Below are 27,780 nucleotides of genomic sequence, written 5' to 3'. Positions count from 1 at the left end.
CAACTACAGTACATACCGAAACACCTGAAATAAGTCAAATAACTACAGTACATACCTAAACACTTGAAATAAGTAAAACAACTACAGTACATACCAAAACACCTGAAATAAGTCAAATAACTACAGTACATACCTAAACACTTGAAATAAGTAAAACAACTACAGTACATACCAAAACACCTGAAATAAGTCAAATAACTACAGTACATACCTAAACACTTGAAATAAGTAAAACAAACACATACCAAAATACCTGAAATAAGTAAAATAACTACAGTACATACCTAAACACATGCAATAAGAAAAATAACTACATACCAAAACACTTGAAATAAGAAAAATAACTACATACCTAAACACCTTTTAATAAGTAAAATAACTGCAGTACATACCTAAACACATGGAATAAGAAACATAACTACATACCTAAACACCTGAAATAAGAAAAATAACTACATACCAAACAACCTGTAATAAGTAAAATAACTACTGTACATACCAAAACACTTGAAATAAGTAAAATGACAACATACCTAAACACTTGAAATAAGAAAAATAACTACATACCTAAACACCTGTAATAAGGTTAAGGTCCAAGGTTTCTCATAGTCATTCACATCAACGTCCCACTGGGGTAAGTTTATCCTTGCCCTTATGTGGGCTTTGTACCGAGGATGTCGTTGTGGCTTGTGCAGCCCTTTGAGACACTTGTGATTTAGGGCTATATAAATAAACATTGATTGATTGATTGAAGTAAAATAACTACAAAGGAATCAATAAAGTACTATCTATCTATACCAAAACCCCTGAAATAAGAAAAATAATGACATACCTCAACACCTGTAATAAGTAATATAACTATTTGCCTAAACACTTGTAACAAGTAAAATAACTACAGTGCATACCTAAACACCTGTAAAAAGTAAAATAACTACATACCTAAACAGCTGTAATAAGTAAAATAACTACATAGCAAGACTGTGACGATCTGTCACATCACGTTTTGTTATGCTTCCTTAGTTTGTGTTTTCCTGTGTAGCACGCTTATCGTCACAAAAACACCTCTAAAAATAGAATAACTACATACCAAAATACCTAGTTCAAGAAAAAAATACTATATACCTAAGGACCTGAAATAAGTAAAATAACTACATGCCAAAACACCCAAAATAGGTAAAATAACTACATACCAAAATACCTTGATTAAGAAAAAATACTATATACTTAAGCACCTGTAATAAGTAAAATAACTACAGTACATACTTAAACACCTGTAATAAGTAAAATAACTACATACCAAAACTCCTAAAAGAAATAAAATAACTTCATACCAAAAAGCCTAAAATCAATTAAAATGACCAAATGTCTGAAATAAGTAAAATTACTACATACCAAAATACCTTGATTAAGAAAAAATACTATATACTTAAGCACCTGTAATAAGTAAAATAACTACAGTACATACCTAAACACCTGTAATAAGTAAAATAACTACATACCAAAACTCCTAAAAGAAATAAAATAACTTCATACCAAAAAGCCTAAAATCAATTAAAATGACCAAATGTCTGAAATAAGTAAAATTACTACATACCAAAATGCCTGAAATAAGTAAAATTACTACATATCAAAACACTTGAAATCATAAGCAAAACAACCACATACCAAAAAGCCTAAAAACAGTCAAATGATCACGTACCAGAACGCCAAAACCAATTAAAATGGCCAAATGTCTGAAATAGGAAAATTACCACATACCAAAACACTTGAAATAAATTAAATAACTACATACCAAAACACCTGAAATAAGTATAATAACTACATACCACTGCGATGAGGTGGCGACTTGTCCAGGGTGTACCCCGCCTTCCGCCCGATTGTAGCTGAGATAGGCTCCAGCGCCCCCCGCGACCCCAAAAGGGAATAAGCGGTAGAAAATGGATGGATGGATGGAACTACATACCAAAAAGCCTGAAATAAGTAAAATAAAGACATACCAAAACACCTGAAATAAGTATAACTACATACCAAATAGCCTGAAATAAGTAAAATAACGACATACCAAAACACCTGAAATAAGTAAAATAATTACATACCAAAACACTTGAAATAAGTTAAGAAAAAACTACATACCAAAATACTTGAAATAAGTTAAATAACTACATACCAAAATACTTAAAATATGTTAAATAACTACATACCAACATACTTGAAATAAGTAAAATAACTACATACTAAAACACTTGAAATAAGTAAAATGACTACATACAAAACACCTGAAATAAGTAAAATAACTACATACCAAAACACCTGAAATAAGTAAAATAACTACATACCAAAACACCTGAAATAAATAAAATAACTACATACCAAAATACTAGAAATAAGTAAAATAACTACATACCAAAACACCTGAAATAAGTAAAATAACTACATCCCAAAACACCTGAAATAAGTAAAATAACTACATACCAAAACACTTGAAATAAGTAGAATAACCACATACCAAAAAACCTGAAATAAGTAAAAGGATTACATAACAAATCACTTGAAATAAGTAAAATAACTAAATACCAAAACATTTAAAATATGTTAAATAACTACATACCAAAATACTTGAAATACGTAAAATAACTACATACAAAACACTTGAAATAAGTAAAATAACTACATACCAAAACATCTGAAATAAGTAAAATAACTACATGCCAGAACACTTTAAATAAGTAAAATAACTACATACCAAACACCTGAAATAAGTAAAATAACTACAAACCATAACACCTGAAATACATAAAATAACTACATACCAAAACACTAGAAATAAGTTAACCACATACCAAAACACCTGAAATAAGTAAAGCATACCAAAACACTTGAAATAAGTAAAAAAAAAACCTTCATACCAAAATACTTGAAATAAGTTAAATAACTACATACCAAAACATTTAAAATATGTTAAATAACTACATACCAAAATACTTGAAATAAGTAAAATACAGAGGTGTGGACTCGAGTCACATGACTTGGACTCGAGTCAGACTCGAGTCATGAATTTGATGACTTTAGACTCGACTTGACAAAATGTAAAAAGACTTGCAACTCGACTTAGACTTTAACATCAATGACTAGTGACTTCACTTGGACTTGAGCCTTTTGAATTGACATGACTTGACATGACTTGCTACTTTCCCCAAAACCCAAAGATGAAAAAGTTATTCGGGAGCGCTTCGTATTTTTCATTGTGTACTTGTCTATCAGCGTTGCGTGTGTCAGCTGGTGTGCTCTAGAGCACACCAGCTGTTGTACTGAGCTCAGTACAACAGCCAATCAAATTAGATCTACTTTGTTTTCATCACACAGCATTCATCCAATCAAATTGCAGGACAACCAACGAAGAAGACATGTCCAAACCACACGCCAGTGAACAAAAAATGATACCTAAAATAATTTCGTTTGGGTATAGAAATTACGAGGTGGTCAACACAAAACGGTTTGCAGTATGCAACACATGCGGTTCGAAAATTACTGATGGAGAGGCAACAACTTCCAACTTCGTCCGGCATTTGAAGTTGCACAAAGAACGGTAAGTTTTGAATGTAAGTACGTTTATTGGCTAAGTAACGTGACTTTTATTTGCTGTGTAGTTAAATCAGTGAGGCTGTAAACTCACTGCTAACGTTATAACGTTATTGCAAACTCGGGAATCTGTTGCAGTTCACTACCTTATTCATACTTTTTGTTCAGTGATTTTTTTCAAGCAGGGTTACGTTAGTCAATATATCACACGTAACGTTAGACGGCGGTCAGCAGCACCGCGTATTTTAGCCACCTAAAAAAAGACAAAAATAGTAAAATAAAGGTAAAATAAATACTACGCCCCCATCGTGCACAAATGACTGACAGACTCTTGGCTAATTTGGTCTTTTGCAAATGCAATGCAGCATAGGGCCCTGACATATAAAAAGTACAACTTTTTTGTTATGTTCACGTATATGTCATGTTTTTTCAATGTTAACACTTTTGTACAAATAAGTACATTTGCACTTTATTTTTTAATGTGTTTGTTCTGTAAAGGAATGAGTTAATGTTTAAAATGACTGGTTAATAGTGCTATTATAAAGTGCAATGTCAGCACAATTTTCTTTCCTGCAATTTAAAATGCACTTGTTTTAATAAATAAATACAGCGTTTGAAAAGCATACACAATCTGTGTTAATATATTAGTCTGTGGTTAAAAGGACTTGAAAGGACTCGAAACTCAAAATGCAGGACTTAGGACTTGACTTGAGACTTTCCAGTCTTGACTTTGGACTTGACTCGGGGCTTGCCTGTCTTGACTCGGGACTTGACTCGGACTTGAGGGCAAAGACTTGAGACTTACTTGTGACTTGCAAAACAATGACTTGGTCCCACCTCTGGTAAAATAACTACATACTAAAACACTTGAAATAAGTAAAAGGAGTACATAACAAAACACTTGAAATAAGTAAAATAACTACATACCAAAACACTTGAAACAAGTAAAATAACAACATACCAAAACACTTGAAATAACCACATACCAAAAAAACTGAAATAAGTCAAATGAGTACTTACCGCTATCATATTCAATTAATATGAAAGCATGTGTTATTCACAAAGATTATGATCAAGGTTTGGGTCAGTCTGATTACAAAATTAATAATTAAATGTACTGCAAAAGAAGGGACTCGAAAAAACTGATACAAATAAAATGACATACAATTATGCATTGCTAGAGTAAATAAATTAGAACTAAATTGATTTTTTAAAAAAATTCGTTTTTTGAATAATCTATCAATACAATTTAAGTGCAAATTAAAACACAGCTTCACCACTTTGTCATAATGTTTGCACTTGTAGGAAGCTTCTCTATCACTTTAGCTCCAGACTTCTGTTGTTAGTTTGTCATTACTGCCACAAGTGGTGGAAAAGTGTATTACATGTCAAACGAGAAAGGCCCTCCTCAGGAAAGAATCACGCGTGACACAAATGAAAGAGGTCCCTAAAACAATAAATCTGTTGCATTCTCTGTGGGTTCTACTTCCATCTCTTCCTTATCTTTTGGTTCATTTCAGTTTAGGAAGACACGTGATCTAACTCTACGGATGGAACCATGTTGCCACTAAACGCAGCGTCTTAACCTTATTTGGTACACATAAGGTTAAGGCCTAGGTCTTCATTTTTAACCCCGCATCTATGGATGGCATCTGCTTCAGGGTTTCCTGTTGCAACTGGTCCAGATACCTGCTCACAGAAATGACAATTATATTTATAGAAAAAGTTATTTGGACTTACAGATCCTTGATCACGGAACAACTGCCTGTGGTGCAGCACTGGCCCCTAGCTGCTGGATGGCTTCATTGCTGTTTTGTGTGAGTCTTGCTGCAGTTGGTCTTTGCAAGGCCTCATCTGCTGTGCTGCTGTTTTAAGCAAAGCCATTTTATGGCTCATACTCTGCAAAACCCTCGTTTCTGGCCTGTGGGCACCTGTTGTGTGATTAAGATCCCCCATAAGTGCCAAAAATATCAAGTCCAACCATGGAGGCCTTGAGGAATAATTTATAAAACGCGTATGCCTTGTTCTAAACAAGTCGCTTGAGTTTTGCCAGGATTTTTAACTAGGGATGTCCGATAATGACTTTTTGCCTATATCCGATATTCCGATATTGTCCAACTCTTTAATTACCGATACCGATATCAACCAATACCGATATCAACCGATATATACAGTTGTGGAATTAACACATTATGCCTAATTTGGACAACCAGGTATGGTGAAGATAAAGTACTTTAAAAAAAAATTAATAAAATAAAATAAGATAAATAAATTAAAAACATTTTCTTGAATAAAAAAGAAAGTAAAACAATATAAAAACAGTTACATTGAAACTAGTAATTAATGACAATTGGTAAAATTAACTGTTAAAGGTTAGTACTATTAGTGGACCAGCAGCACGCACAATCATGTGTGCTTACAGACTGTATCCCTTGCAGACTGTATTGATATATATTGATATATAATGTAGGAACCAGAATATTAATAACAGAAAGAAACAACCCTTTTGTGTGAATGAATGAGGGAGGGAGGTTTTTTGGGTTGGTGCACTAATTGTAAGTGTATCTTGTGTTTTTTATGTTGATTTAATAAAAAAAAACTAAACGATACTGATAAAAAAACAAACCGATACCGATAATTTCCGATATTACATTAGGTCGATATTATCGGACATCTCTATTTATGACATAGTTAATTTAAGTCAGCGGATATTTCCATATATGGTAGCATGCATACTTGTAACTTTGTGGACTGAAAGCTAATAAGCTTACTTTTTAGACGTTTTCATCGCCTTGGTTCTGAAGTTGTTGGTCTTCTATTTTAGCAAAGTTATTTTACGAAAAGGAAACATGGTTGGCTTTAGGCCACGAGGCGCTAGCAGCTACACAACAGCTCAGCACACGGTAGCACACACTGTGTATTGAACTTAGTTTGTATCGTATCAGATGGTATCAGTGATGGTAAATAAAAACAGAATACAATGATTTGTAAATCTTTTTGAACCTATATTCAATTGAATGGACTGCAAAGACAATATATTTCATGTTTGAACTGGTAAACGTTATTTTTTGCAAATATTAACTCATTTGGAATTTGATACCTGCAACATGTTTAAAAAAAGCTGGCACAAGTGGCAAAAAAGACTGAGAAAGTTGAGGAATGCTCGTCAAACACTTATTTGGAACATCCCACAGGTGAACAGGCTAACTGGGAACAGGTGGGTGCCATGATTGGGTATAAAAGCAGCTTCCATGAAATGCTCAGTCATTCACAAACAAGGATGGGGCGAGGGTCACCATTTTGTCAACAAATGCGTGAGCAAATTGTCCAACAGTTTAAGACCAACATTTCTCAACCAGCTATTGCAAGGAATTTAGGGATTTCACCATCTACAGTCTGTAATATCATCAAAAGGTTCAGAGAATCTGGAGAAATCACTGCACGTAAGCGGCAAGGCTGAAAACTAACATTGTATGCCAGTGACCTTGGATCCCTCAGGCGGTACTGCATCAAAAAGCAACATCATTGTGTAAAGGGTATCACCACATGGGCTCAAGAACACTTCAGAAAACCACTGTCAGTAACTACAGTTGGTTGCTACATCTGTAAATGCAAGTTAAATCTCTACTATGCAAAGCCAAAGCCATTTATCAACAACACCCAGAAACGTAGGCCCAAGCTCATCTAAGATGGACTAATGCAAAGTGTAAAAGTGGTCTGTGGTCTGACGAGTCCACATTTTAAATTGTTTTTGGAAACTGTGGACGTTGTGTCCTCCAGACCAAAGAGGAAAAGAACCACCCGGACTGTTCTAGACGCAAAGTTGAAAAGCCAGCATCTGTGATGGTATGGGGGTGTATTAGTGCCCAAGGCATGGGTAACTTACACATCTGTGAAGGCACCATTAATGCTGAAAGGTACATACAGGTTTAGGAGCAACATGTGTTGCCATCCAAGCAACGTTATCATGGACGCCCCTGCTTATTTCAGCTAGTCAATGCTAAGCCACGTGTTACAACAGCGTGGCTTCATAGTAAAAGAGTGTAGACTGGCCTGCCTGTAGTCCAGACCTGTCTCCCATTGAAAATGTGTGGCGCATTATGAAGCCTAAAATACGACAACGGAGACCCCGGACTGTTGAACAACTTAAGCTGTACATCAAGCAAGAATGGGATAGAATTCCATCTGAAAAGCTTCAAAAATGGGTCTCCTCAGTTCCCAAATGTTTACTGAGTGTTGTTAAAAGGAAAGGCCATGTAACACAGTGGTAAAAATGCCCTTGTGCCAATTTTTTTGCAATGTGATGCTGCCATTAAATTTTAAGTTAATGATTATTTGCCAAAAAAAATGAAGTTTCTCAGTTCCAACATTAAATATCTTGTCTTTGCAGTCTATTCAATTGAATATAAGTTGAAAAGGATTTGCCAACTCCACTGGTTTTGGGTTTTGTACAATAAAGTATTAATATCATAAAGTAAGATGTTAACAGTGATTCTGCTACCAAATGATGATATTGTTTAGTAGCATAAAGGAAGCATTTTGCCTTGAAGAAGAGTCCAACAGGCTTAGTGATGAGAGCAGCTGATTAGTGGCTAAATCCTCCTGCTTCATAATCCGCCCGAAGGACAAGTGTGTCTATTCTGTTCTCTCATTCCAACTTTCACCTTTCTCTTTGTCAAGTTCTCCACTCGTGTTTGGTTTTCACTTCGGCACAGCTATGACAATCAGAACAGCCCGCCCAGACCGGGCAGAACATTTTCGCCCGCGTATGCATTGCCTCAAAAAGGTGAGTGATAGTCATCATAATTCTTGATAAATATAAATCATGCAGTTATTACTTTACCTTCTTCTTAATCGCCAACAAGGTCCTTGTAGTTCCTTTTATGACAAACAATTGAACTTTGACATAATGTATTCATAATAAAGCTCAATTGATACAATATAAACAGTGATAATTCTTAGCATTGGTTTTGCCAGGGAAATCATTCCACTTCTTAATAATCCTGTTGGAAAATCAGTGTTTTCCTCAATGGAAATGGAAATCTACGAATCTTTAATTGTTCTTTCCAGTTGGAGGCGGTTGTGGTTGAAATGCAGGACCCAAAATGTGGGCTCAAGGGCTCCGAGCAGAAACTCAACGTCACCACCATTCCACACGCCATCGCAGGTGAGATGCCTACAATCATGTCTGACACCTTTTGAAAGGAATCAAAATCTATTTAAAAAAAATGTTTGGATTGTTTTTGTTCCCGTCTTTATGATTTGTACATTTTGAAGAAGCAGTATAACGGAAAAACAAGTTGACTTGATATGCTAAATTGTGTTTCTTTGTATCCAATAAACCATATCCAGTTGTATTTACAATCCGCAAAGTGTGAGAAAATACCGTCTAAAAATGGCACAAAATTCCACAAATTCAGTCGGCCATTTTGAATATTCAGCACCAAATATCTTTGGTAATTTCCGTAGATTCGTAGTCGGATGACGTCCCGAGAGTAACGCTTCTGCACTCTGACCATATTATTAGATCAGTCATACTGGAAATACGATGTGCTGTTTATAATACACAATCTTTATGTAAGACATGAACACATATTTTTATTATTTTGTGCATTGGAAATCCTAAATAAATAGCTAACAATTGAGTCATTATACTCTCTAAAAATATCCGGAAACCGCCGACAATACTCCATTTACATGTCGTGACCTGAAAATGAACCAAATATGAGCAGTGTTGGATTAGTTACTGAAAACCAGTAACTAGTTACACTTTATTTCAAAAGTAACTCAGTTACTAACTCAGTTACTTACACCAAAAAGTAATGAACTTTATAGTCTATACATTTAGAGTGATGTGATAATCAAACACTCTAGAAGTCTAGAATGAAAGAGTATATAAGAGAATTGACAGAGTGTATGTACCTTCAGTGCTGAATGATGAGCAGAGGCAGAGTGTTTTCTTTAGCTCGCTTTCCATTTTTATGTACTCATTGTCCAGGTGCCATTTGAGGCCCGGTATCATGCTAATTAGCTGCCTGAAAGCGGGTGACTTCACTGTAGAAATAGCCTGCATGTCTTCTAGCACACACGCTGCAATGACTCTATCAATGTTGTCCTGGCTAGCAGTGCCTCGTTAAAATCCAGCTGATGTTGCTTCGGAGGTGTAGTGTGTCTCTCTTTACTAGCTTCGTCGAAGAATGTTGCTTTTGTAGCTGTTTCAACAGATTTGAATTGCTGTTTTGGGAAGTAGATAGGATCTTTGATCCAAGACACAACGTACATTTAACTAAAATGTTCTTTTCTTTGTGGTCGACAAAAGAAAAGTACCGTAGTGAGAATATCTCCATGTTAAGAAATTCCGCTTCGGCTTCGTCATGATGTCTTGTTAGTAAACACAGACACGCCCCCCTCCCACACACACACATACACACACACAGAGCGCGCCTCTTGTCCGTCGCCTCTTCTGCAGCTTTCCAGTAAAACACACTCAGATCTTCTCAGTTTCTAGCCGATACTATATAAAAAAATCACGTAAAATAACGCAGTAACGCATCATGTAGTAATGGTGACTGAGTTACTGAATATAAAAAATAACGCGTTTGATTACTATTTACCGCCGGAAGTAACGTTTGTAACGCGTTAGTCCCAACACTGAATATGAGTGATATTGTTATTATAAGCGCTAACGCAGACGAACTATTTTAGCGGCGCATTGATAGCAGTGAGCTAACGCTAGCTTACGCTGCAATTGTTGACACGCTGCTTCTGCTTGGTCTCAAACTTGCTAAAAGGAAATTCTAGATTGTAATTCATGGATCTCTCACCTGCGAGTAGACAAATGTGGCCGTGGAGATGTCGGAAAAGACACAAAAAGAGGATGGATGCGGCAACTTTCTTTTAACCCTTCGTGAGGATTGCGATTGAATCTTCATCTAAACAGTATTATGTGAGTATACCGTCGGTCCACATCCCAGCGAGAGTGGAAATATTACAGTATTTGTTTTGTTATGGTTTATGATGGTTAGTTTGTATGTTTAGCACCTAACAATGCTGCTAATGCTATAATGTCACAATAGCAACAGAAGAATAAGTGATTATTACATTTTAACAGAGGTGTAGATAGAAACATGTTGCAACAGAAATAAACAGATATTAACAGTAAATTATCAAATAAATGAATAATAGTTTTGATAAAAAATAATGTAACCGGAACTGCTAAAGACCTTTGTAACCTGTTTTAAAATGTTTATATTATCATCTAATATATTGTGATCTGTGTGGTTATCGCAGGAGGCTGCAATATCGCAATATGGATTATATATACTGCATATATATATATATTAGAGATGCGCGGTTTGCGGGCACAACCGCGGAGTCCGCGGATTATCCGCGGATCGGGCGGATGAAATTTAAAAAAATTAGATTTTATCCGCGGGTCGGGTCGGGCGGTTGAAAAAAATAGATTTTAAATAGATTCAGGCGGGTGGCAGTTAAACCAATTCGGAAATATATATACATAGTTAAATGTTGTTACCCACATACGAAAAAGGAGCAGGCACCTGCAGCATATGCCACAACAGAAGAAAAAAAAAAGAAGAGATGGACACTTTTACGGAGCGGAGAAGGGACGCCTCGCCGGGGTCCGGGACCGAGGCCCCTTCCCCCAAGAGGGCCCCACCGGGAGCCGTAGCTGAGGCGATCCGCGAGAAGGGCCCGACACACGTCCAGGGTCACCACCGCGCCCACCGCACCGACACCCCGCCTCGTCCGCCTTCGCCGCGGCCGGCGTCACGCGCAGCAGGTAAGCAGCTGACCTGCCCGCCACCCCCGTGGCCGGGGGTTCGTAACAGGGGTCACTCCGCGCGCTCCGCCCGCGCAGCTTACCTGTCCGCCACCCCTGTTGCCGGGGGCGCGTAACAGGGGTCACTCCGCGCGCAGTGCGCTCACGAAAGGGGTGGGGCTCACCCTGGTTGATATAGACAGCAGGACGGTGGCCATGGACGTCGGAACCCGCTAAGGAGTGTGTAACAACCCACCTGCCGAATCAACTAGCCCTGAAAATGGATGGCGCTGGAGCGTTGGGCCCATACCCGGCCGTCGCCGGCAGCGAGACGCGCTTGGAGGTGCGCTCAGCGCGACTCCCATATGATTGCGCACTGGTGTGCGTCTGGGTCGTGACAGCGTGGCACGCGAATGTCTGTGCTGCATTGGATCAGTCTCCTTTCTTTAACAGGCAAAAGCTTTATAACCTCACTAATGCCTTGCATCGTCTATATTAGATATATAACAACGGGCGGGTGCGGGCGGATGCGGTTCTGATCAAATGTTACATCGGGTGGATGGCGGATGGTTGACGACTTTCTGATGCGGTTGCGGATGAAATAATTGCCTATCCGCGCATCTCTAATATACTGTATATATAAATATATGTATGTGTGTATATATATGTATATATATATATAAGTGTGAATGTATATATATATATATATATGTATATGTGTATATATACGTAAACATATATGTGTGTGTATGTATATATATATATATAAAAGTATATATGTATGTGTGTATATACATATATTTATGTATAAGTGTGAATGTATATGTATATATGTATGTGTGTATATATGTATATATATAAGTGTGAATGTATATATATATATATATATATATATATATATATATATATATATATATATATATATATATATATATATATATATATATATATATATATATGTCCCTGGTTCAATCCCCACCTAGTACCAACCTCGTCATGTCCATTGTGTCCTGAGCAAGACACTTCACCCTTGCTCCTGATGGGTGCTGGTTAGCGCCTTGCATGGCAGCTCCCTCCATCAGTGTGTGAATGTGTGTGTGAATGGGTAAATGTGGAAGTAGTGTCAAAGCGCTTTGAGTACCTTGAAGGTAGAAAAGCGCTATACAAGTACAACCCATTTATTTATTTATTTATATATATATATATATATATATATATATATATATATATATATATATATATATATATATATATATATATATATATATATATATATATATATATATACTGTATACCGTATTTTTCGGACTATAAGGCGCACTTAAAATCCTTTCATTTACTCAAAACATGACAGTGCGCCTAATGTACGAAATAATATTGGTTATGCTTACCAACCTCAAAGCTATTTTATTTGGTACATGGTGTAATGACAAGTGTGACCAGTAGATGGCGGTCACACATAAGAGATAAGTGTTGATTGCAATATGATGGCAGTCACACATAAGAGATACGTGAAGACTGCAATATGATGGCAGTCACACATAAGAGATATGTGTAGACTGCAATATGACTCAAGTAAACAACACCAAAATGTTATATGTTCCATTCACCATATAGAACATTACACATAGCGCTAAAAAATCTATCAAAATGTTTTAGTACGACTTTAGTAAGCTATGAAGCCGCACCGCTTGATGGATTGTACTGTGCTTCAACATACCAGTATTATTATGGTGTGTGTATAAGGTAAGACATATTATCTGGCGTTTTGTTTCGCAATATTATGCAAAAGCAACTTTTCTTACCTTCTGGTACCTGCTGATCTGTATTTGGGATTTGCATAAGTCCTGAAAATGTGCGCACGTCCGCCTTTGTAGTCCGTACCAACACTGTAGTGGATAAGCTTCTTCTTTTTCTCTATCTTCTTGTTATGTGACATTCATCCTCCACTGTTGCCATTTCTAATACAAAGTAGTGTAAAGTTCTTACTTATATCTGTCAGTAAACTCGCCACGAAAGCGCTAAAACACACCGGTGTAGTGAGTTTACATTATTCACCCAAGGAACTTTAGTTATTAGAGAGTTCCTGTCGGACGGTTTTTCCCCGGCCACATTTCCAGTGTTGTTATTGCACTAGTGAGCCACGGATGAGGAGATACTGCTCCGTTATTGATTGAAGTAAAGTGTGAATGTCATTAAAACAGTTAGCTCCATCTTTTGACACTTCCACTCCCGTCCTTTCACGCTACACCCATACTTGCCAACCTTCCCGATTCTTCCGGGAGACTCCCGAATTTCAGTACCTCTCCCGAAAATCTCCCGGGGCAACCATTCTCCCGAATTTCTCCCGATTTTCACCCGGACAAGCAATATTGAGGGCGTGCCGTGATGGCACTACCTTTAGCGTCCTTTACAACCTGTCGTCGCGTCCGCTTTTATCCATACAAACAGCGTACCGGCCCAGTCACACGTTGTATGCAGCTTCTACAGACACACGCAAGTGACTGCAAGACATCTTAATCAACAGCCATACAGGTCACACTGAGGGTGGCCGTATAAACAACTTTAACACTGTTACGAATATGCGCCACACTGTGAACCCACACCAAACTAGAATGGCAAACATTTCGGGAGAACATCCACACCGTAACACAACAGAACAAATACCCAGAATTCCTTGCAGCCCTAACTCTTCCAGGCTACAATATACACCCCCGCTACCACCAAACCCCGCCCCCCCAACCCCGCCCACCTCAACCCATCTCCCGAATTCGGAGGTCTCAAGGTTGGCAAGTATGACTACACCGCTACAACAAAGATGACAGGGAGAAGATGCTGTCGAAGGTGAGCCACGTAAATAAGACCGCCCACAAAATGGCGCATCCTGAAGTGACTGTCAGAAAGCGACTTGAAGATGATCTGTAAAACATCATCTATGCAACATTTTGACCAAAGAACCACCATTACATGTTATGTAGACCACAAGGAAGTGTTTTACATTTAAGAAAAAAATATATATATTATGACCCCTTTAATGCGCCCTATAATCCGGTCCGCCTTTTGTATGAAAATAGACCTGACGAGACCCTCTCATTGGCAGTGTGCCTTATAATCCGGTGCGCCCTATGGTCCGTAAAATACGGTACATAAGAAGTGTTTCTTAGTCATTCAGACTTTGCACAATTTGGTTAATATCTTTGAGAAATGTTTGTGACATATTAAGACCCATATTTAGTTGCGCTTAATCACTTGCATAATTTCAGTTTACCTAAAAAAAAGGGACCCCATTATTTGGACACAAATGCAATTTCATTGTCAGCGTGTGATACAAGGACTTTTTTTAAAATGGTAGCATGCTAACCTTAGCATGGTACCATGCTTTTGACACTCGGCATCAAGGGTTGTAATTGGGGGTTAAATCACCAAAAATGATTCCCGGGCGCGGCCACCGCTGCTGCTCACTGCTAACCTCACCTCCCAGGGGGTGATCAAGGGTGATGGGTCAAATGCAGAGAATCATTTTGCCACACCTAGTGTGTGTGACAATCATTTGTACTTTAACTTAACTTTTAGCTGATTTTGCAAGTACGCGCCTAACAGTCAAACTTTTATCGAGCCGACGAGCTAACTGTTAGCATTTAAGTTGGGCTTTGACTTTTTACCATTAACACGCAATTTCTGCCCAAATTGTATTTTGTAGTTGCTTTTCATTCATTTCCTGTGCATTCTAGGAAGCAGAGAGAGAAGACAGCTTGTCTCAGGTGTCTTAGCCACAAGCTAAATAAGGAAAAGCCCAATTGGATGAGACACTAAGGCACTTATTCAATGCCATTTGGGGTTTTAATCAAGTCAAAGAGCAGGGAGTGAAAGGTCATCTTATCCACGCAGGCCAAATCCACCATATGGACAGTGGGCGGGATTTAGCAGTTGACTCAGATTATAGTTTGAAACTAACCTAGTTCAATGTGGGACTGTAGTAAGTCCCACATTCTTCAACCGTTCCACCAGAAGTACAAAACTAGTACTGTTAAATGTACCGTGTTGTCGTAGAAAGTACACAACTAGTACTGTTAAATGTACCGTGTTGTCGTAGAAAGTACACAACTAGTACTCAATTATAGTTGCTCTTCTGTGTCTGTAAAACATCCTGAGCCTGATCAATGAATATAGAAATTAATAACATAATTACTTTGCTGTATTGATGGATTTATGTACAATTATTCACACAATCACAAGCGTCAAGACATTTCACTCATTTTGGAAATTCAAGCCTAGACTTTTCTGACTTTCAAAAATTTCTGGTTTTATCAGAGTTCCACATTTTCAATACCACTTTTTTCACAATTTTTTTTTATTTTTTATTTTTTTTACTTCTCCCACATTCTTCAACCGTTCCACCATTGTTACAGGGTGATTGTATTGACGTACTGCGCCACCCTGTGGCAGCCACAGAGCCCCCACCTATAATAATATATCCCTACGTCACGTGTGTTTTTCTGAGTTGTATTTCCTACATGCAGCCTGAATACACGGCACTGAGACACAGCAGGACTCTTGTCATCTTTATAATGCACCACACCATATAACATGGTGTCAGAAGTCAGAGCAGGACCCGATTACGCCCCACATTCTGTCCGTTGTTGAGACAGCATGCGTTTATTTGTTTTGGTGAGTTTTAGCAGTTTCAGTTAGCCTGTTAGCTTTAGCACCCCGTTGGTATAATGGCTTCCAACATCCCGCCTCCGGAGCCCATGAAGATGGCTGGGGACACTCACGGCAACTGGAAAAACTTCCGAGCAGAGTTTGAGGATTATCTGCTGGTGACCGGGCTCAACGAGAAGGAGAACCCCGTCCAAGCAGCGGCGCTGAGACGGCTAATGGGGAACGACTGCCTCCATGTTTACAAATACAACCTGGGACTCACTGCCGACCAACAGAAAGATGTGGGTGCTATTCTGGAGGCACTGGAGACATACTTTACCCCCGCAAAGAACGTCACATTCGAGAGGTACATTTTTGGAAACTTAAAGCAAGAGGAAGGAGAACCCATAGATGCTTTTGTTACAAGGCTGAGAGAAAAGGCTCCCTCTTGTGAATACGGAGCTATAAAAGATGAACTCATAAAGGACAGGCTTGTCCTTAGCATTGCTGATGAGGGCGCCAGACGTCGTTTACTAAGAGAAAATGATCCCAAATTGGATCAGGCAATCATGATCTGCCGTGCAGCCGAGGTCATGGACAACAAATTAAAGACTATGTCACTGGGCAACTCTGAGCCTGGAGAGAGCATCAATGCCACGCAGGGGGGACAAAGATATGGATGCAGGCCTGCCGGTAGGCCATCTGAGCCCACCAACACCAGTTCACAGCCCCAGGGCATGAGAGACACAGGGAAATGCAAGTAAAGTGGCACAAGGCACAAACGTGGGCGAGACCAGTGCCCTGCATTTGGTAAATCCTGCCGCTTTTGTGGCACTGCCAACCATTTTGCTAAAGTATGCATGAAGAGAGGTCAGCACGCACGCCAGTTGAACGCTGTGGGTGACCCGTCGACAGGGGAACAGGAGGACAGTGATGGAGGTGAGAGAGATGTGTACACAGCAGAGAGCGTTGGAGCTATGAATACGCAAGGAAAGAAGTGGTTTGTCAATCTGCCACAGCAACAGGGGGTCCAGAGGTGCCAGCTTGACTCTGGGGCCACCTGCAATGTGATGAGCATGAAGGAAGATGAGACTGGCGCCCAGAACGCCTCTCCAGAAGAGTCTCACCAGATTGAAGCTCTACAACAGTGATTGGATGAACTCGCTGGGGTTGTACAGCACACAGTGTGTCATTAGGGGCAGAACACACAAGCTGGACTTTGAGGTTGTGCATACAGGCCAGAGGCCCTTGCTTTCAGGGGAGACATGTGAGAGACTGGGCCTGATACGATTCACCATTCCTGAGGAGCTAAATAAGGTGGAACACTGCAGGATGGGAGACCTGATCAAAGAGCGTCTCATCAACACATACCACGACGTGTTCACCAGCCCTGTTGAGTCCCTGCCTGGTGATGTTCACTTTGAGCTGGACAGCAATGTGGCGCCTGTGCAGTGTGCCCCCAGGAATGTTCCAGTGGCCCTCAAGGCAGCTGTTAAAGCACAACTCGATCGATACGAAAAGTATGGACATTGAACCACAGTCACACAGCCCACAGACTGGATCAGCAATCTGGTCATAGTGAAAAAAACGGATAAATTGAGACTATGCATTGACCCGAAGCCACTCAACCGAGTCCTGAAACGGTCCCACTACCTCATGCCCACTCTAGATGACGTGCTGTACAAGCTGCCAAAGGCGCGTATATTCACGCTGGTGGATGCGCGTGATGCATTCCTGCAGTGCCGACTGGATGAGGAGAGCAGCCTGATGACAACGTTCTGGACACCATGGGGCAGAAAACGGTGGTTGAAGCTTCCCTTTGGTGTGTCAGTTGCTCCGAAACTGTACCAGAGAAAGCAACATGAGCTCCTAGCTGGATTAACTGGGAATGAGCCCATAGCCGATGATATCCTCGTAGTTGGCTGCGGTAATACGGACAATGAGGCCAACCGCGACCATAACACAAACCTCATTGCCCTGAAGCACAGATGCAGAGAAGTTAAGCTAAGGCTGAGCCTGAAAAAGTTGCAGTTCCGAGTGAAGGAGGTCCGTTTCCACGGCCACATACTGTCCGCCGAGGGCCTCAAGGCTGACCCTGACAAGGTCAGGGCGGTTCTGGACATGCCGAACCCCCATACTTGCCAACCCTCCCGGATTTTCCGGGAGACTCCCAAAATTCAGCGCCTCTCCCGAAAACCTCCCGTGACAAATTTTCTCCCGAAAATCTCCCGAAATTCAGGCGGAGCTGGAGGCCACGCCCCCCCCAGCTCCATGCGGACCTGAGTCCGCTTTCCCACGATATAAACAGTGTGCCTGCCCAAACACGTTATAACTGTAGAATGATGGAGGGCGAGTTCTTGGTTTCTTATGTGGGTTTATTGTTAGGCAGTTTCATTAACGTCCTCCTAGCGCGGTAACAACACACAACAACAGCAGTCATGTTTTTGTCTGCCGTAAAGCAGTTCGTCTGCCGTAAACAGCAATGTTGTGACACTCTTAAACAGGACAATACTGCCATCTATAACATCAATAACATATACGGCTTTTAGAGAGTGCAGTGCACAACTGCGCTCACAACAAGGAGACGAAGCAGAAGAACGAGGAAGATACAGCCATGGCGACGCCGACGACGAGTAAGATGAAGAAATATGCTTTGTTGCACCTTTCCTGCCTGAGTCCGGCGATTAGTTTTCAAATCTTGCTTTATTGATTGCTTGCACACAGCCAATCCAACACAAAACAAACTAGTCCCCGCCCGCACTCACGCTACCGCTCCCTCTCTTCTCTCGCCCACACACTCACTGACGTCACTCACCTCACATGCTCACCTATTAAAGGGCCACACACACACATACGCTACTCTCATAACAGCTTGTAAGTTCCAAGCCACAGCTGCGATTGGACCTGGATATCCTCCAGGAAGAAGTAGTGGACTACCAAGTGCTTGGCACTGAAGATCTTCCTCAGGAAGCAAAGATTGACCGGTTTTGGGCCATGCTAGGGAGAGATGGAAGATTCCAGACTCTAATGCATTTGATGAAAGCACTTTTGTGCGTGCCACACATCAATGCATCATCAGAGAGGATGTTCAGCATGGTTAGAAAAATAGTGACAGAGAATAGAACAAGGATGGACAATTCAACCCTTCACTCAACAATGAGTAGATGAGTGTTATGTGTGTGTATATGTGTAAATAAATGAACACTGAAATTCAAGTATTTCTTTTATTTATATATATATATAACCTTGAGACCTCCGATTTCGGGAGGTGGGGGGAGAGGGATAGGGTGGGCGTGGTCGGGGGTGGGGCGGGGGCGTGTTTAAGAGGGGAGGAGTATATTTACAGCTAGAATTCACCAAGTCAAGTATTTCATATATATATATATATATATATTATTATTTATTTTTTTATATGTGTAAATAAATGAACACTGAAATTCAAGTATTTCTTTTATTTATATATATATATATATATATATATATATATATATATATATATATATATATATATATATATATATATATGTATATATATATGTATATATAAATAAAATATAAATATATATATATATATATATATATATTTACACATATAAAAAAATAAATAATAATATATATATATATATATGAAATACTTGACTTGGTGAATTCTAGCTGTAAATATACTCCTCCCCTCTTAAACACGCCCCCGCCCCACCCCCGACCACGCCCACCCTATCCCTCTCCCCCCACCTCCCGAAATCGGAGGTCTCAAGGTTGGCAAGTATGCGAACCCAACAGACGCTAAAGGGGTCCAACGGTGGCTTTGTGAACTATCTTTCCAGATTTATGCCCCGCCTGTCAGAGGTATGTGAACCATTGAGGAGGCTGCTAGACAAAGACGTGACGTGGCACTGGCTGACAAAACATGATGCTGCCATGAAGGAAATGAAGACACTGGTCACAGCAGTACCGGTCTTGCGTTATTATGATGCCATCAAGCCAGTCACCATACAGAGCGACTCCAGTCAGACAGGCCTGGGCTGCTGCCTGCTACAGGAAGGGCAGCCTGTCACTTTTTCCTCCCGCGCCCTGACCCAGCCGGAGCAAAACTACGCACAGATAGAAAAGGAGTGCCTGAGCATCGTGTTCGCCTATCAACCCTTCCACTACTACCTACATGGACATATGGATGTGACAGCAGAGACCGACCACCGCCCATTGGTGTCCATCTTCAGTAAGCCCCTCCTCAGTGCGCCCAAGCGCCTACAGAGCATGCTTTTGACACTTCAGAACTACTGCCTTACGGTGGTGTACAAGCCAGGCCCTGAAATGTACATAAGTGACACACTTAGTAGAGCCACCACCCGCCACGGAAAACAGACACACTGTACCGACGAGAAATTGTCTGCAGCATGCAACAGGAACAGTGTGACGCAGCGGCCATTCAGCAGGCAGACTACCTCAATGTCAGCAGCCAGCGCCTGGCACAGATCCGAGCACACACAGAGGAGGATGTGTGTCTCCAAACGCTCAAGGCAGTCGTACTGCAGGGATGGCCAGAACACAAAGAGGAGGTCCCCCTACTCATCAGGGACTACTGGGCCATCAGAGATGAAATAAGCGCACAGGATGGGGTGCCCTTCAGGAGCCAGCGCGTCATCATTCCGAAAGCCATGCGTCCGGAAATGCTGAGGAGGATCCACTACAATCATGTGGGGGGTCGAAGCATGCTACAGACATGCCCGCGATACATTGTACTGGCCCGGCATGCAAGGGAAAGTCAAAGACTATGTACTGCAGTGCTCTGTGTGTAACGAGTATGCGCACGAACAACAGAAAGAGACCATGATGTCACACCCGCTCCCCACACGTCCATGGCAGCTGGTAAGCACAGAACTTTTTGCTCGTGGTGGACCACTACTCTGACTTCTGGGAGATCGACCTGCTCCCTGACTTGTCGGTCGACACCACAATCCGACGAATCAAGGCACAGTTTGCACGTTATGGCATCCCGGACAGAGCCTTTTCAGATGGAGGAAGCCAGTTTGCGTGCAGTGAATTCCGGGCATTTGCGAGGGAGTGGGGCTTCGAACACGTCATGTCCTCACCGTGGCATCCAAAAGCTAATGGCAAAGCAGAGTCAGCAGTAAAGATTGTGAAAGGCTTGTGCAAAAAGGCTGACCCCTGGAAGGCCATTCTGCATTGGCGAAACACGCCCACTGAGGGCATGCATTGCAGTCCAGCACAGCGGCTCATGTCACGTAGGCTGAGAACCCTTCTTCCGGTGGCCGACCAGCTCCTTGCACCTCATGTCATCACAGGGGTTCCCGACAAGCTGAGGGGGAAGCATCAGGCGGCGAAGTTAGTGTATGACAAATCGGCGAGGGATCTGCCGGAGCTGAACGTCAGCCAGCCCATCAGGATGAAACCGCTCCCGGAGGACGGGCAGATGGAGGCGAGAGGTGTGCCTGCAGTAGTTGGGACTCCGGTCCTATCTGGTCGACGTAGAAGGGACCATATATCGATGCAACAGAATTGATCTTCGACCAGCCGAGGCAACCCCTGCCCAACCGTCGGCTCGACCAGAATTGACCCCAGAGCAGCTTGCGAGTGGAGGTGGCAACAGAGACAGTGTTGGCGGTGCTGGGGAGTCTCCAAGGTCTTCACCTGCCCCAAGGTCACCGCCGTCTTCTCCGCAGGCCAGAGACACACCACAGCGTGTGCTACAGGGCCGGGCTTTCTCCCGGAGTGGGAGGCTGATTAAGCATCCTGACAGACTTGACCTCTAGGTCACACATGGACTGTGACACGCACACACACACACACACACACACACACACACACACACACACACACACACACACACACACACACACACACACACACACACACACACACACACACACACATACACACTGACATACACTCGAATAAAACAAGGACTGTGTGCACTTTCAAACGGATGGAAAAATGGACTGTGAATTTTGTTGAATTAAAAAAAAAAAAAGGAAATGAGTGAAGTAACAAAAAAAAAAAGTGATGTTCTGATTGATGGTGATTTGATGACAGGTGTCTCTTATCCTGCTACTATGTAGTGTCACATTCTATTGCTATATATTTGATATAAATCTGATATTTGATGTTGAACCAGGTATTGCTATCTGAGGTTGAATCTGGTGTTACTAGTATGATGATGGTCTACAATTGATCTACAGGCAGCATTGTTCCAGTGTGGATAGTTTACTAAAGGAAGGGAGGTGTTACAGGGTGATTGTATTGACATACTGCGCCACCCTGTGGCAGCCACAGAGCCCTCACCTATAATAACATATCCCGAGGTCACGTGTGTTTACCTGAGTTGTATTTCCTACATGCAGCCTGAATACACGGCACTGAGACACAGTCGGACTCTTGTCATCTTTATAATGCACCACACCATATAACAACCATTGATGCATTCCACTTACAATCGCGATCAAAAGTTTACATACACTTGTAAAGAACATAATGTTATGGCTGTCTTGAGTTTCCAATCATTTCTACAACTCTTAATATTTTTGTAATAGAGAAATTGGAGCACATACTTGTTGGTCACAAAAAAAAATCATGAAGTTTGGTTCTTTTATGAATTTATTATGGGTCTACTGGAAATGTGACCAAATCTGCTGGGTCAAAAGTATACATACAGCAATGTTAATATTTGGTTACATGTCCCTTGGCAAGTTTCACTGCAATAAGGCGCTTTTGGTAGCCATCCACAAGCTTCTGCTTGAATTTTTGACCACTCCTCTTGACAAAATTGGTGCAGTTCAGCTAAATTTGTTGGTTTTCTGACATGGACTTGTTTCTTCAGCATTGTCCACACGTTTGAGTCAGGACTTTGGGAAGGCCATTCTAAAACCTTAATTCTAGCCCGATTTAGCCATTCCTTTAGCACTTTTGACGTGTGTTTGGAGTCATTGTCCTGTTGGAACACCCAACTGCGCCCAAGACCCAATCTCCGGGCTGATGATTTTAGGTTGTCCTGAAGAATTTGGAGGTAATCCTCCTTTTTCATTGTCCCATTTAAAGCACCAGTTCCATTGGCAGCAAAACAGGCCCAGAGCATAATACTACCACCCCCATGCTTGACGGTAGGTTGGTGTTCCTGGGATTAAAGGCTTCACATTTTCTCCTCCAAACATATTGCTGGGTATTGTGGCCAAACAGCTCAATTTTTGTTTCATTTAACCGCAGAACTTTCCTCCAGAAGGACTTATCTTTGTCCATGTGATGTCAGATGAAACAAAAAGTATGTATACTTTTGACCCAGCAGATTTGGTCACATTTTCAGTAGATCCATAATAAATTCATAAAAGAACCAAACTTCATGAATGTTTTTGTGACCAACAAGTATGTGCTCCAATCACACTATCACAAAAAAATAAGAGTTGTAGAAATGATTGGAAACTCAAGACAGCCATGACATTATGTTCTTTACAAGTGTATGTACACTTTTGATCGCGACTGTATTTCCTTTGCTTTTCAGTGACACTTATTTTCTATTAAAGTGTTACTGCTTACACATTTATCCATTAACTGGAACTATTCTAAAGTCAAAATGCTCATTGCTAATGTTAGTCAATTGCTAGCATGCTAAATAACGTCAGGTACAGTATATGCGTCAAAGTCATACACCATGCTACTTGACAGTTGCTAACTGTTAGCATGCTAACTCTATTTGCTAATCTTTACAGGTCATACTCGTCAAAGTTGTGTATTTTGTTACTCGACGGATGCTAACTGTTAGCATGCTAATTCTATTTGCTAATCTTAACAGGTATACATGCACGTCAAAGTCATCTATTTTGTTACTCGACACAGGCTGTTTGTTAGCATGCTACCTTAAATGTTAGCAGATTTTGTAGCTCTTTTAACCTTTGTTTGTGCATTCTTACAGGCAATGACATAGTTTCCTGGATTGCCAACAAGATGAAAATCCCTACAGAAGGTAGATATCAACTCCTTACAGGACAGAATCACCGTATAACACCTCAGCCTTTATCCATAAAAGTTCCCTTTGCTGTTCCCTTTGCAGAAGCTCTGGTCTTCGGCACCATGTTGGTGGCCTACGGTTACGTCTATGGTCTGCAGAACCACAGGAAGCTGGTCATGTGCAATGACGGCAGCCTTTATCGCTTCCAGGCAAGAGTCTTGTTTCAGTTCAGAGACCATTATTTACTCCAAATGCTGGGACTGGGCCTGTGTTGTCGTAGAAAGTACACAAGTAGTACTGTTAAATGTACTGTGTTGTCCTAGAAAGTACACAACTAGTACTTAGAGATGTCCGATATTATCGGCCGATAAATGCGTTAAAATGTAATATCGGAAATTATCGGTATCGTTTTTTTATTATCGGTATCATTTTTTTTTTTTTTTTTAATTAAATCAACATAAAAAACACAAGGTACACTTACAATTAGTGCACCAACCCAAAAAACCTCCCTCCCCCATTTACACTCATTCACACAAAAGGGTTGTTTCTTTCTGTTATTAATTTTCTGGTTCCTACATTATATATCAATATATATCAATACAGTCTGCAAGGGATACAGTCCGTAAGCACACATGATTGTGCGTGCTGCTGGTCCACTAATAGTACTAACCTTTAACAGTTAATTGTAGCAATTTTCATTAATTACTAGTTTCAATGTAACTGTTTTTATATTGTTTTACTTTCTTTTTTATTCAAGAAAATGTTTTTAATTTATTTATGTTATTTTATTTTATTAATCTTTTTTAAAAGTACTTTATCTTCACCATACCTGGTTGTCCAAATTAGGCATAATAATGTGTTAATTCCACGACTGTATTTATCGGTTGATATCGGTATCGGTTGATATCGGTATCGGTAATTAAAGAGTTGGACAATATCGGAATATCGGATATCGGCAAAAAGCCATTATCGGACATCCCTACTAGTACTGTTGTTATATGTACTTTGTTGTCATGGAAAGTACACAACTTGTACTGCTGAATGTGCTCAAGTTGACATTCTTACTTTATTGTCAATCCTCCTTTTTAGACGCCATACTTCTGGCCCATACAGAAGTGGGTTGCAGATGACACCGACTACGGTGAGCACATGACACACTTTCTGTTGAAATGTAAACGTGCAAAGTCCTTCTCACAAATCATGAAACTTATGATTGATTTGGAAGTTTTCTAAGCAGCGCATGTTTTTAGGTGGCAAAAGTCCACACATGACAGAGTCAAAGATTTACTGAAATCAGTACTTTTATCGATATCGATCGAATTCACATAAAATCAAACAGTATTATATTTCGATACCTTTGTTGCACGTGATGTCATGTCCCGTTACGTACTCGCCACCAGCTCAAACACTTGGCGGGCAAACAAGCCTATTTGTAGCAGACTGCCCCTAAGTAATGTTGTCATTTTCCATGCCAACAGAGGAAGCATGTCTTTTAGAAATCACCCAAAAGTAGGGCTGCACTTGTCAAAGTGCACTAGCTATCTTGATGCTAATTTACTATGGATTGTTAATGTTCATGCTACTGATTAGCATTAGTGATTTTACATGGCAATTTCAACATCTCCAAACGTGTCAATGAAAAGTACAACTAAGATGCGCGTTACAATCAAACAGCTGGTGTGTAATAAGTACAATACGTACAGTATAAACACTTTGTAGGACTCAACCAAAGACAAGGCTGGCACATTCAACTTAATGGCAAAGACTACTTCTTGACTATGGCATCACACCTAGGACAAAGTGAAATGAATGCATGCTTGCAAATAATACTTAAAAGTGTAAGAAAACTAAAGGGATGGATGGATGGACTGATGATGCCTGGCTGGATGGAAGGAGGGATAGATATATGGATGGATGATGGCTAGATAGATGGATGATAGATGACGGTTGGATGATAGATGGATAGATGACAGGATGAATAGCTTAATAGATGGATGATTGATGTGTGGATTGATGGTGTGGAGGGGGCGTGGCCTGCGGGCCTGCAGCGAAGCGGGGTGTGCCAGGACCGGCCTCAAAGTCAAAAGTCTGTATAAGCAGCAACCGGGGGGAGACACGGGGTGGAAGCTGGAGTAAAAGCACGAGCGAGAGCGCGGACAGACAGAAGAAGAGTGACGAACAGACAACTGCTGGAAAGCAACCTGAGAGGCATCAACACAAAACAAACTTTATTGTAATCCTGAACCGGGCTCTCATGTCGGTGATTGGTGGTCAGAAGAACCCACTGGGGGGCAACCTCCACAGATGGATGGATGGATGGATAAATGGATGTCTGTGTGAATGGATAAGCGAATAACAGGTGGATGGATAGATGGATGGTGGATTATGAATGGATAGATAGATAGATGTATTGATTGATTGATGGATGGATGAATGATAATGGATGGATGATGGATAGAAGAATGATAGGTGGGTGGCTGGCGGATGGATGGATGATGCATGATGATGAATGAGTGGATGAATTGATGCATAAATTGTTGATGAATGGATGGATAGTGGGTGGATGATAGAGGGATGGATGGATGAATGGGTATATGATAGGTAGAGGATGGATGATAGGTAGATGGATGGATAATAGCTTGATGGATGGATATACTGTAGGTAGATGAATGGATGATAAGTAAATGGTGGATGCATGGATGGACGACAGGTAGATGGATGGATGGATGATAAGTAGATGATGGATAATTGATAGATGGACGGCAGGTAGATGGATGGATGGATGATAAGTAGATGATGGATAATTGATAGATGGATGATGGATGGATGATAAGTATATGATGGACGATAGGTAAATGGAGGATGGATGGATGAATAGATGATAAATGGATGGATGTAATGTAATATTAAATATGATATCATATTATGATCTACTTTCATGTTATATTAAATATTATGTATTATGTATTAAATATGATATATTATGTGGTCAGCACGGTGGAAGAGGGGTTAGTGCGTCTGCCTCACAATACGAAGGTCCTGAGTAGTCGTGAGTTCAATCCCGGCCTCGGGATCTTTCTGTGTGGAGTTTGCATGTTCTCCCCGTGACTGCGTGGGTTCTCTCCGGGTACTCCGGCTTCCTCCCACCTCCAAAGACATGCACCTGGGGATAAGTTGATTGGCAACACTAAATTGGTCCTAGTGTGTGAATGTGAGTGTGAATGTTGTCTGTCTATCTGTGTTGGCTCTGCGATGAGATGGCGATTTGTCCAGGGTGTACCCCGCCTTCCGCCCGATTGTAGCTGAGATAGGCTCCAGCGCCCCCCGCGACCCCGAAGGGAATAAGCGGTAGAAAATGGATGGATGGATGGATATATTATGTATTACATATGATGTATTATGTATTAAATATGATGTATTATGTATTAAATATGATGTATTATGACTGATCACTAGAAGCGGACACAACAAACAAGTTGACTGAGATATTTCTATCTTTGACAAAATGATGAAACTTTGATTGTTTTTTTTAATTAAATTGACTCTTTGTGTTCTTTCTAGCTGTTTATCTGGCCAAGAGAAACATCCGCAAACAAGGCTTGCTGGAGCCCTATGAACAGGTACATCTGTAGAAGACATTTAATGGAATTATATCTTTCAATATTTCAATTTAAGGAGATTTATCATGATCTTAATGACTTAGAATAAATAATTAATGTTGCAGTTATTGTTATTATTATTATGAAATAAAACCCAAATCATCAGCCATCAATGGTCAGAACTGAAGAAGCTTTTATTCCAGTCCAATAGTTGTTGGTCCAGT

The 27,780-nt window shown here is 40.6% G+C and overlaps 1 protein-coding gene across 2 annotated transcripts in view; it reads left to right on the top strand.

Annotated features, from left to right (window-relative positions):
* Positions 1 to 8,203: 8,203 nt before the first annotated feature.
* The window catches only part of rgs9a (regulator of G protein signaling 9a), a 55,405-nt gene continuing 35,828 nt past the window's right edge, over positions 8,204 to 27,780 (top strand). For both annotated transcript variants that reach the window (XR_012051147.1, XM_061981615.1), the window contains exons 1-6: positions 8,204 to 8,365; positions 8,650 to 8,746; positions 23,922 to 23,972; positions 24,060 to 24,166; positions 25,047 to 25,098; positions 27,519 to 27,577. Coding sequence is in view for 1 of the 2 variants with exons in the window: in XM_061981615.1 (XP_061837599.1) it covers positions 8,297 to 8,365; positions 8,650 to 8,746; positions 23,922 to 23,972; positions 24,060 to 24,166; positions 25,047 to 25,098; positions 27,519 to 27,577 (435 nt within the window). In the remaining variant the exon portion in view is untranslated. The remainder of the gene's footprint in view (positions 8,366 to 8,649; positions 8,747 to 23,921; positions 23,973 to 24,059; positions 24,167 to 25,046; positions 25,099 to 27,518; positions 27,578 to 27,780) is intronic.

Source organism: Nerophis lumbriciformis, linkage group LG24 (assembly GCF_033978685.3).
Source record: "Nerophis lumbriciformis linkage group LG24, RoL_Nlum_v2.1, whole genome shotgun sequence".
Classification (NCBI taxonomy): domain Eukaryota; kingdom Metazoa; phylum Chordata; class Actinopteri; order Syngnathiformes; family Syngnathidae; genus Nerophis; species Nerophis lumbriciformis.
This window is presented reverse-complemented; position numbering and strand designations above follow the sequence as displayed.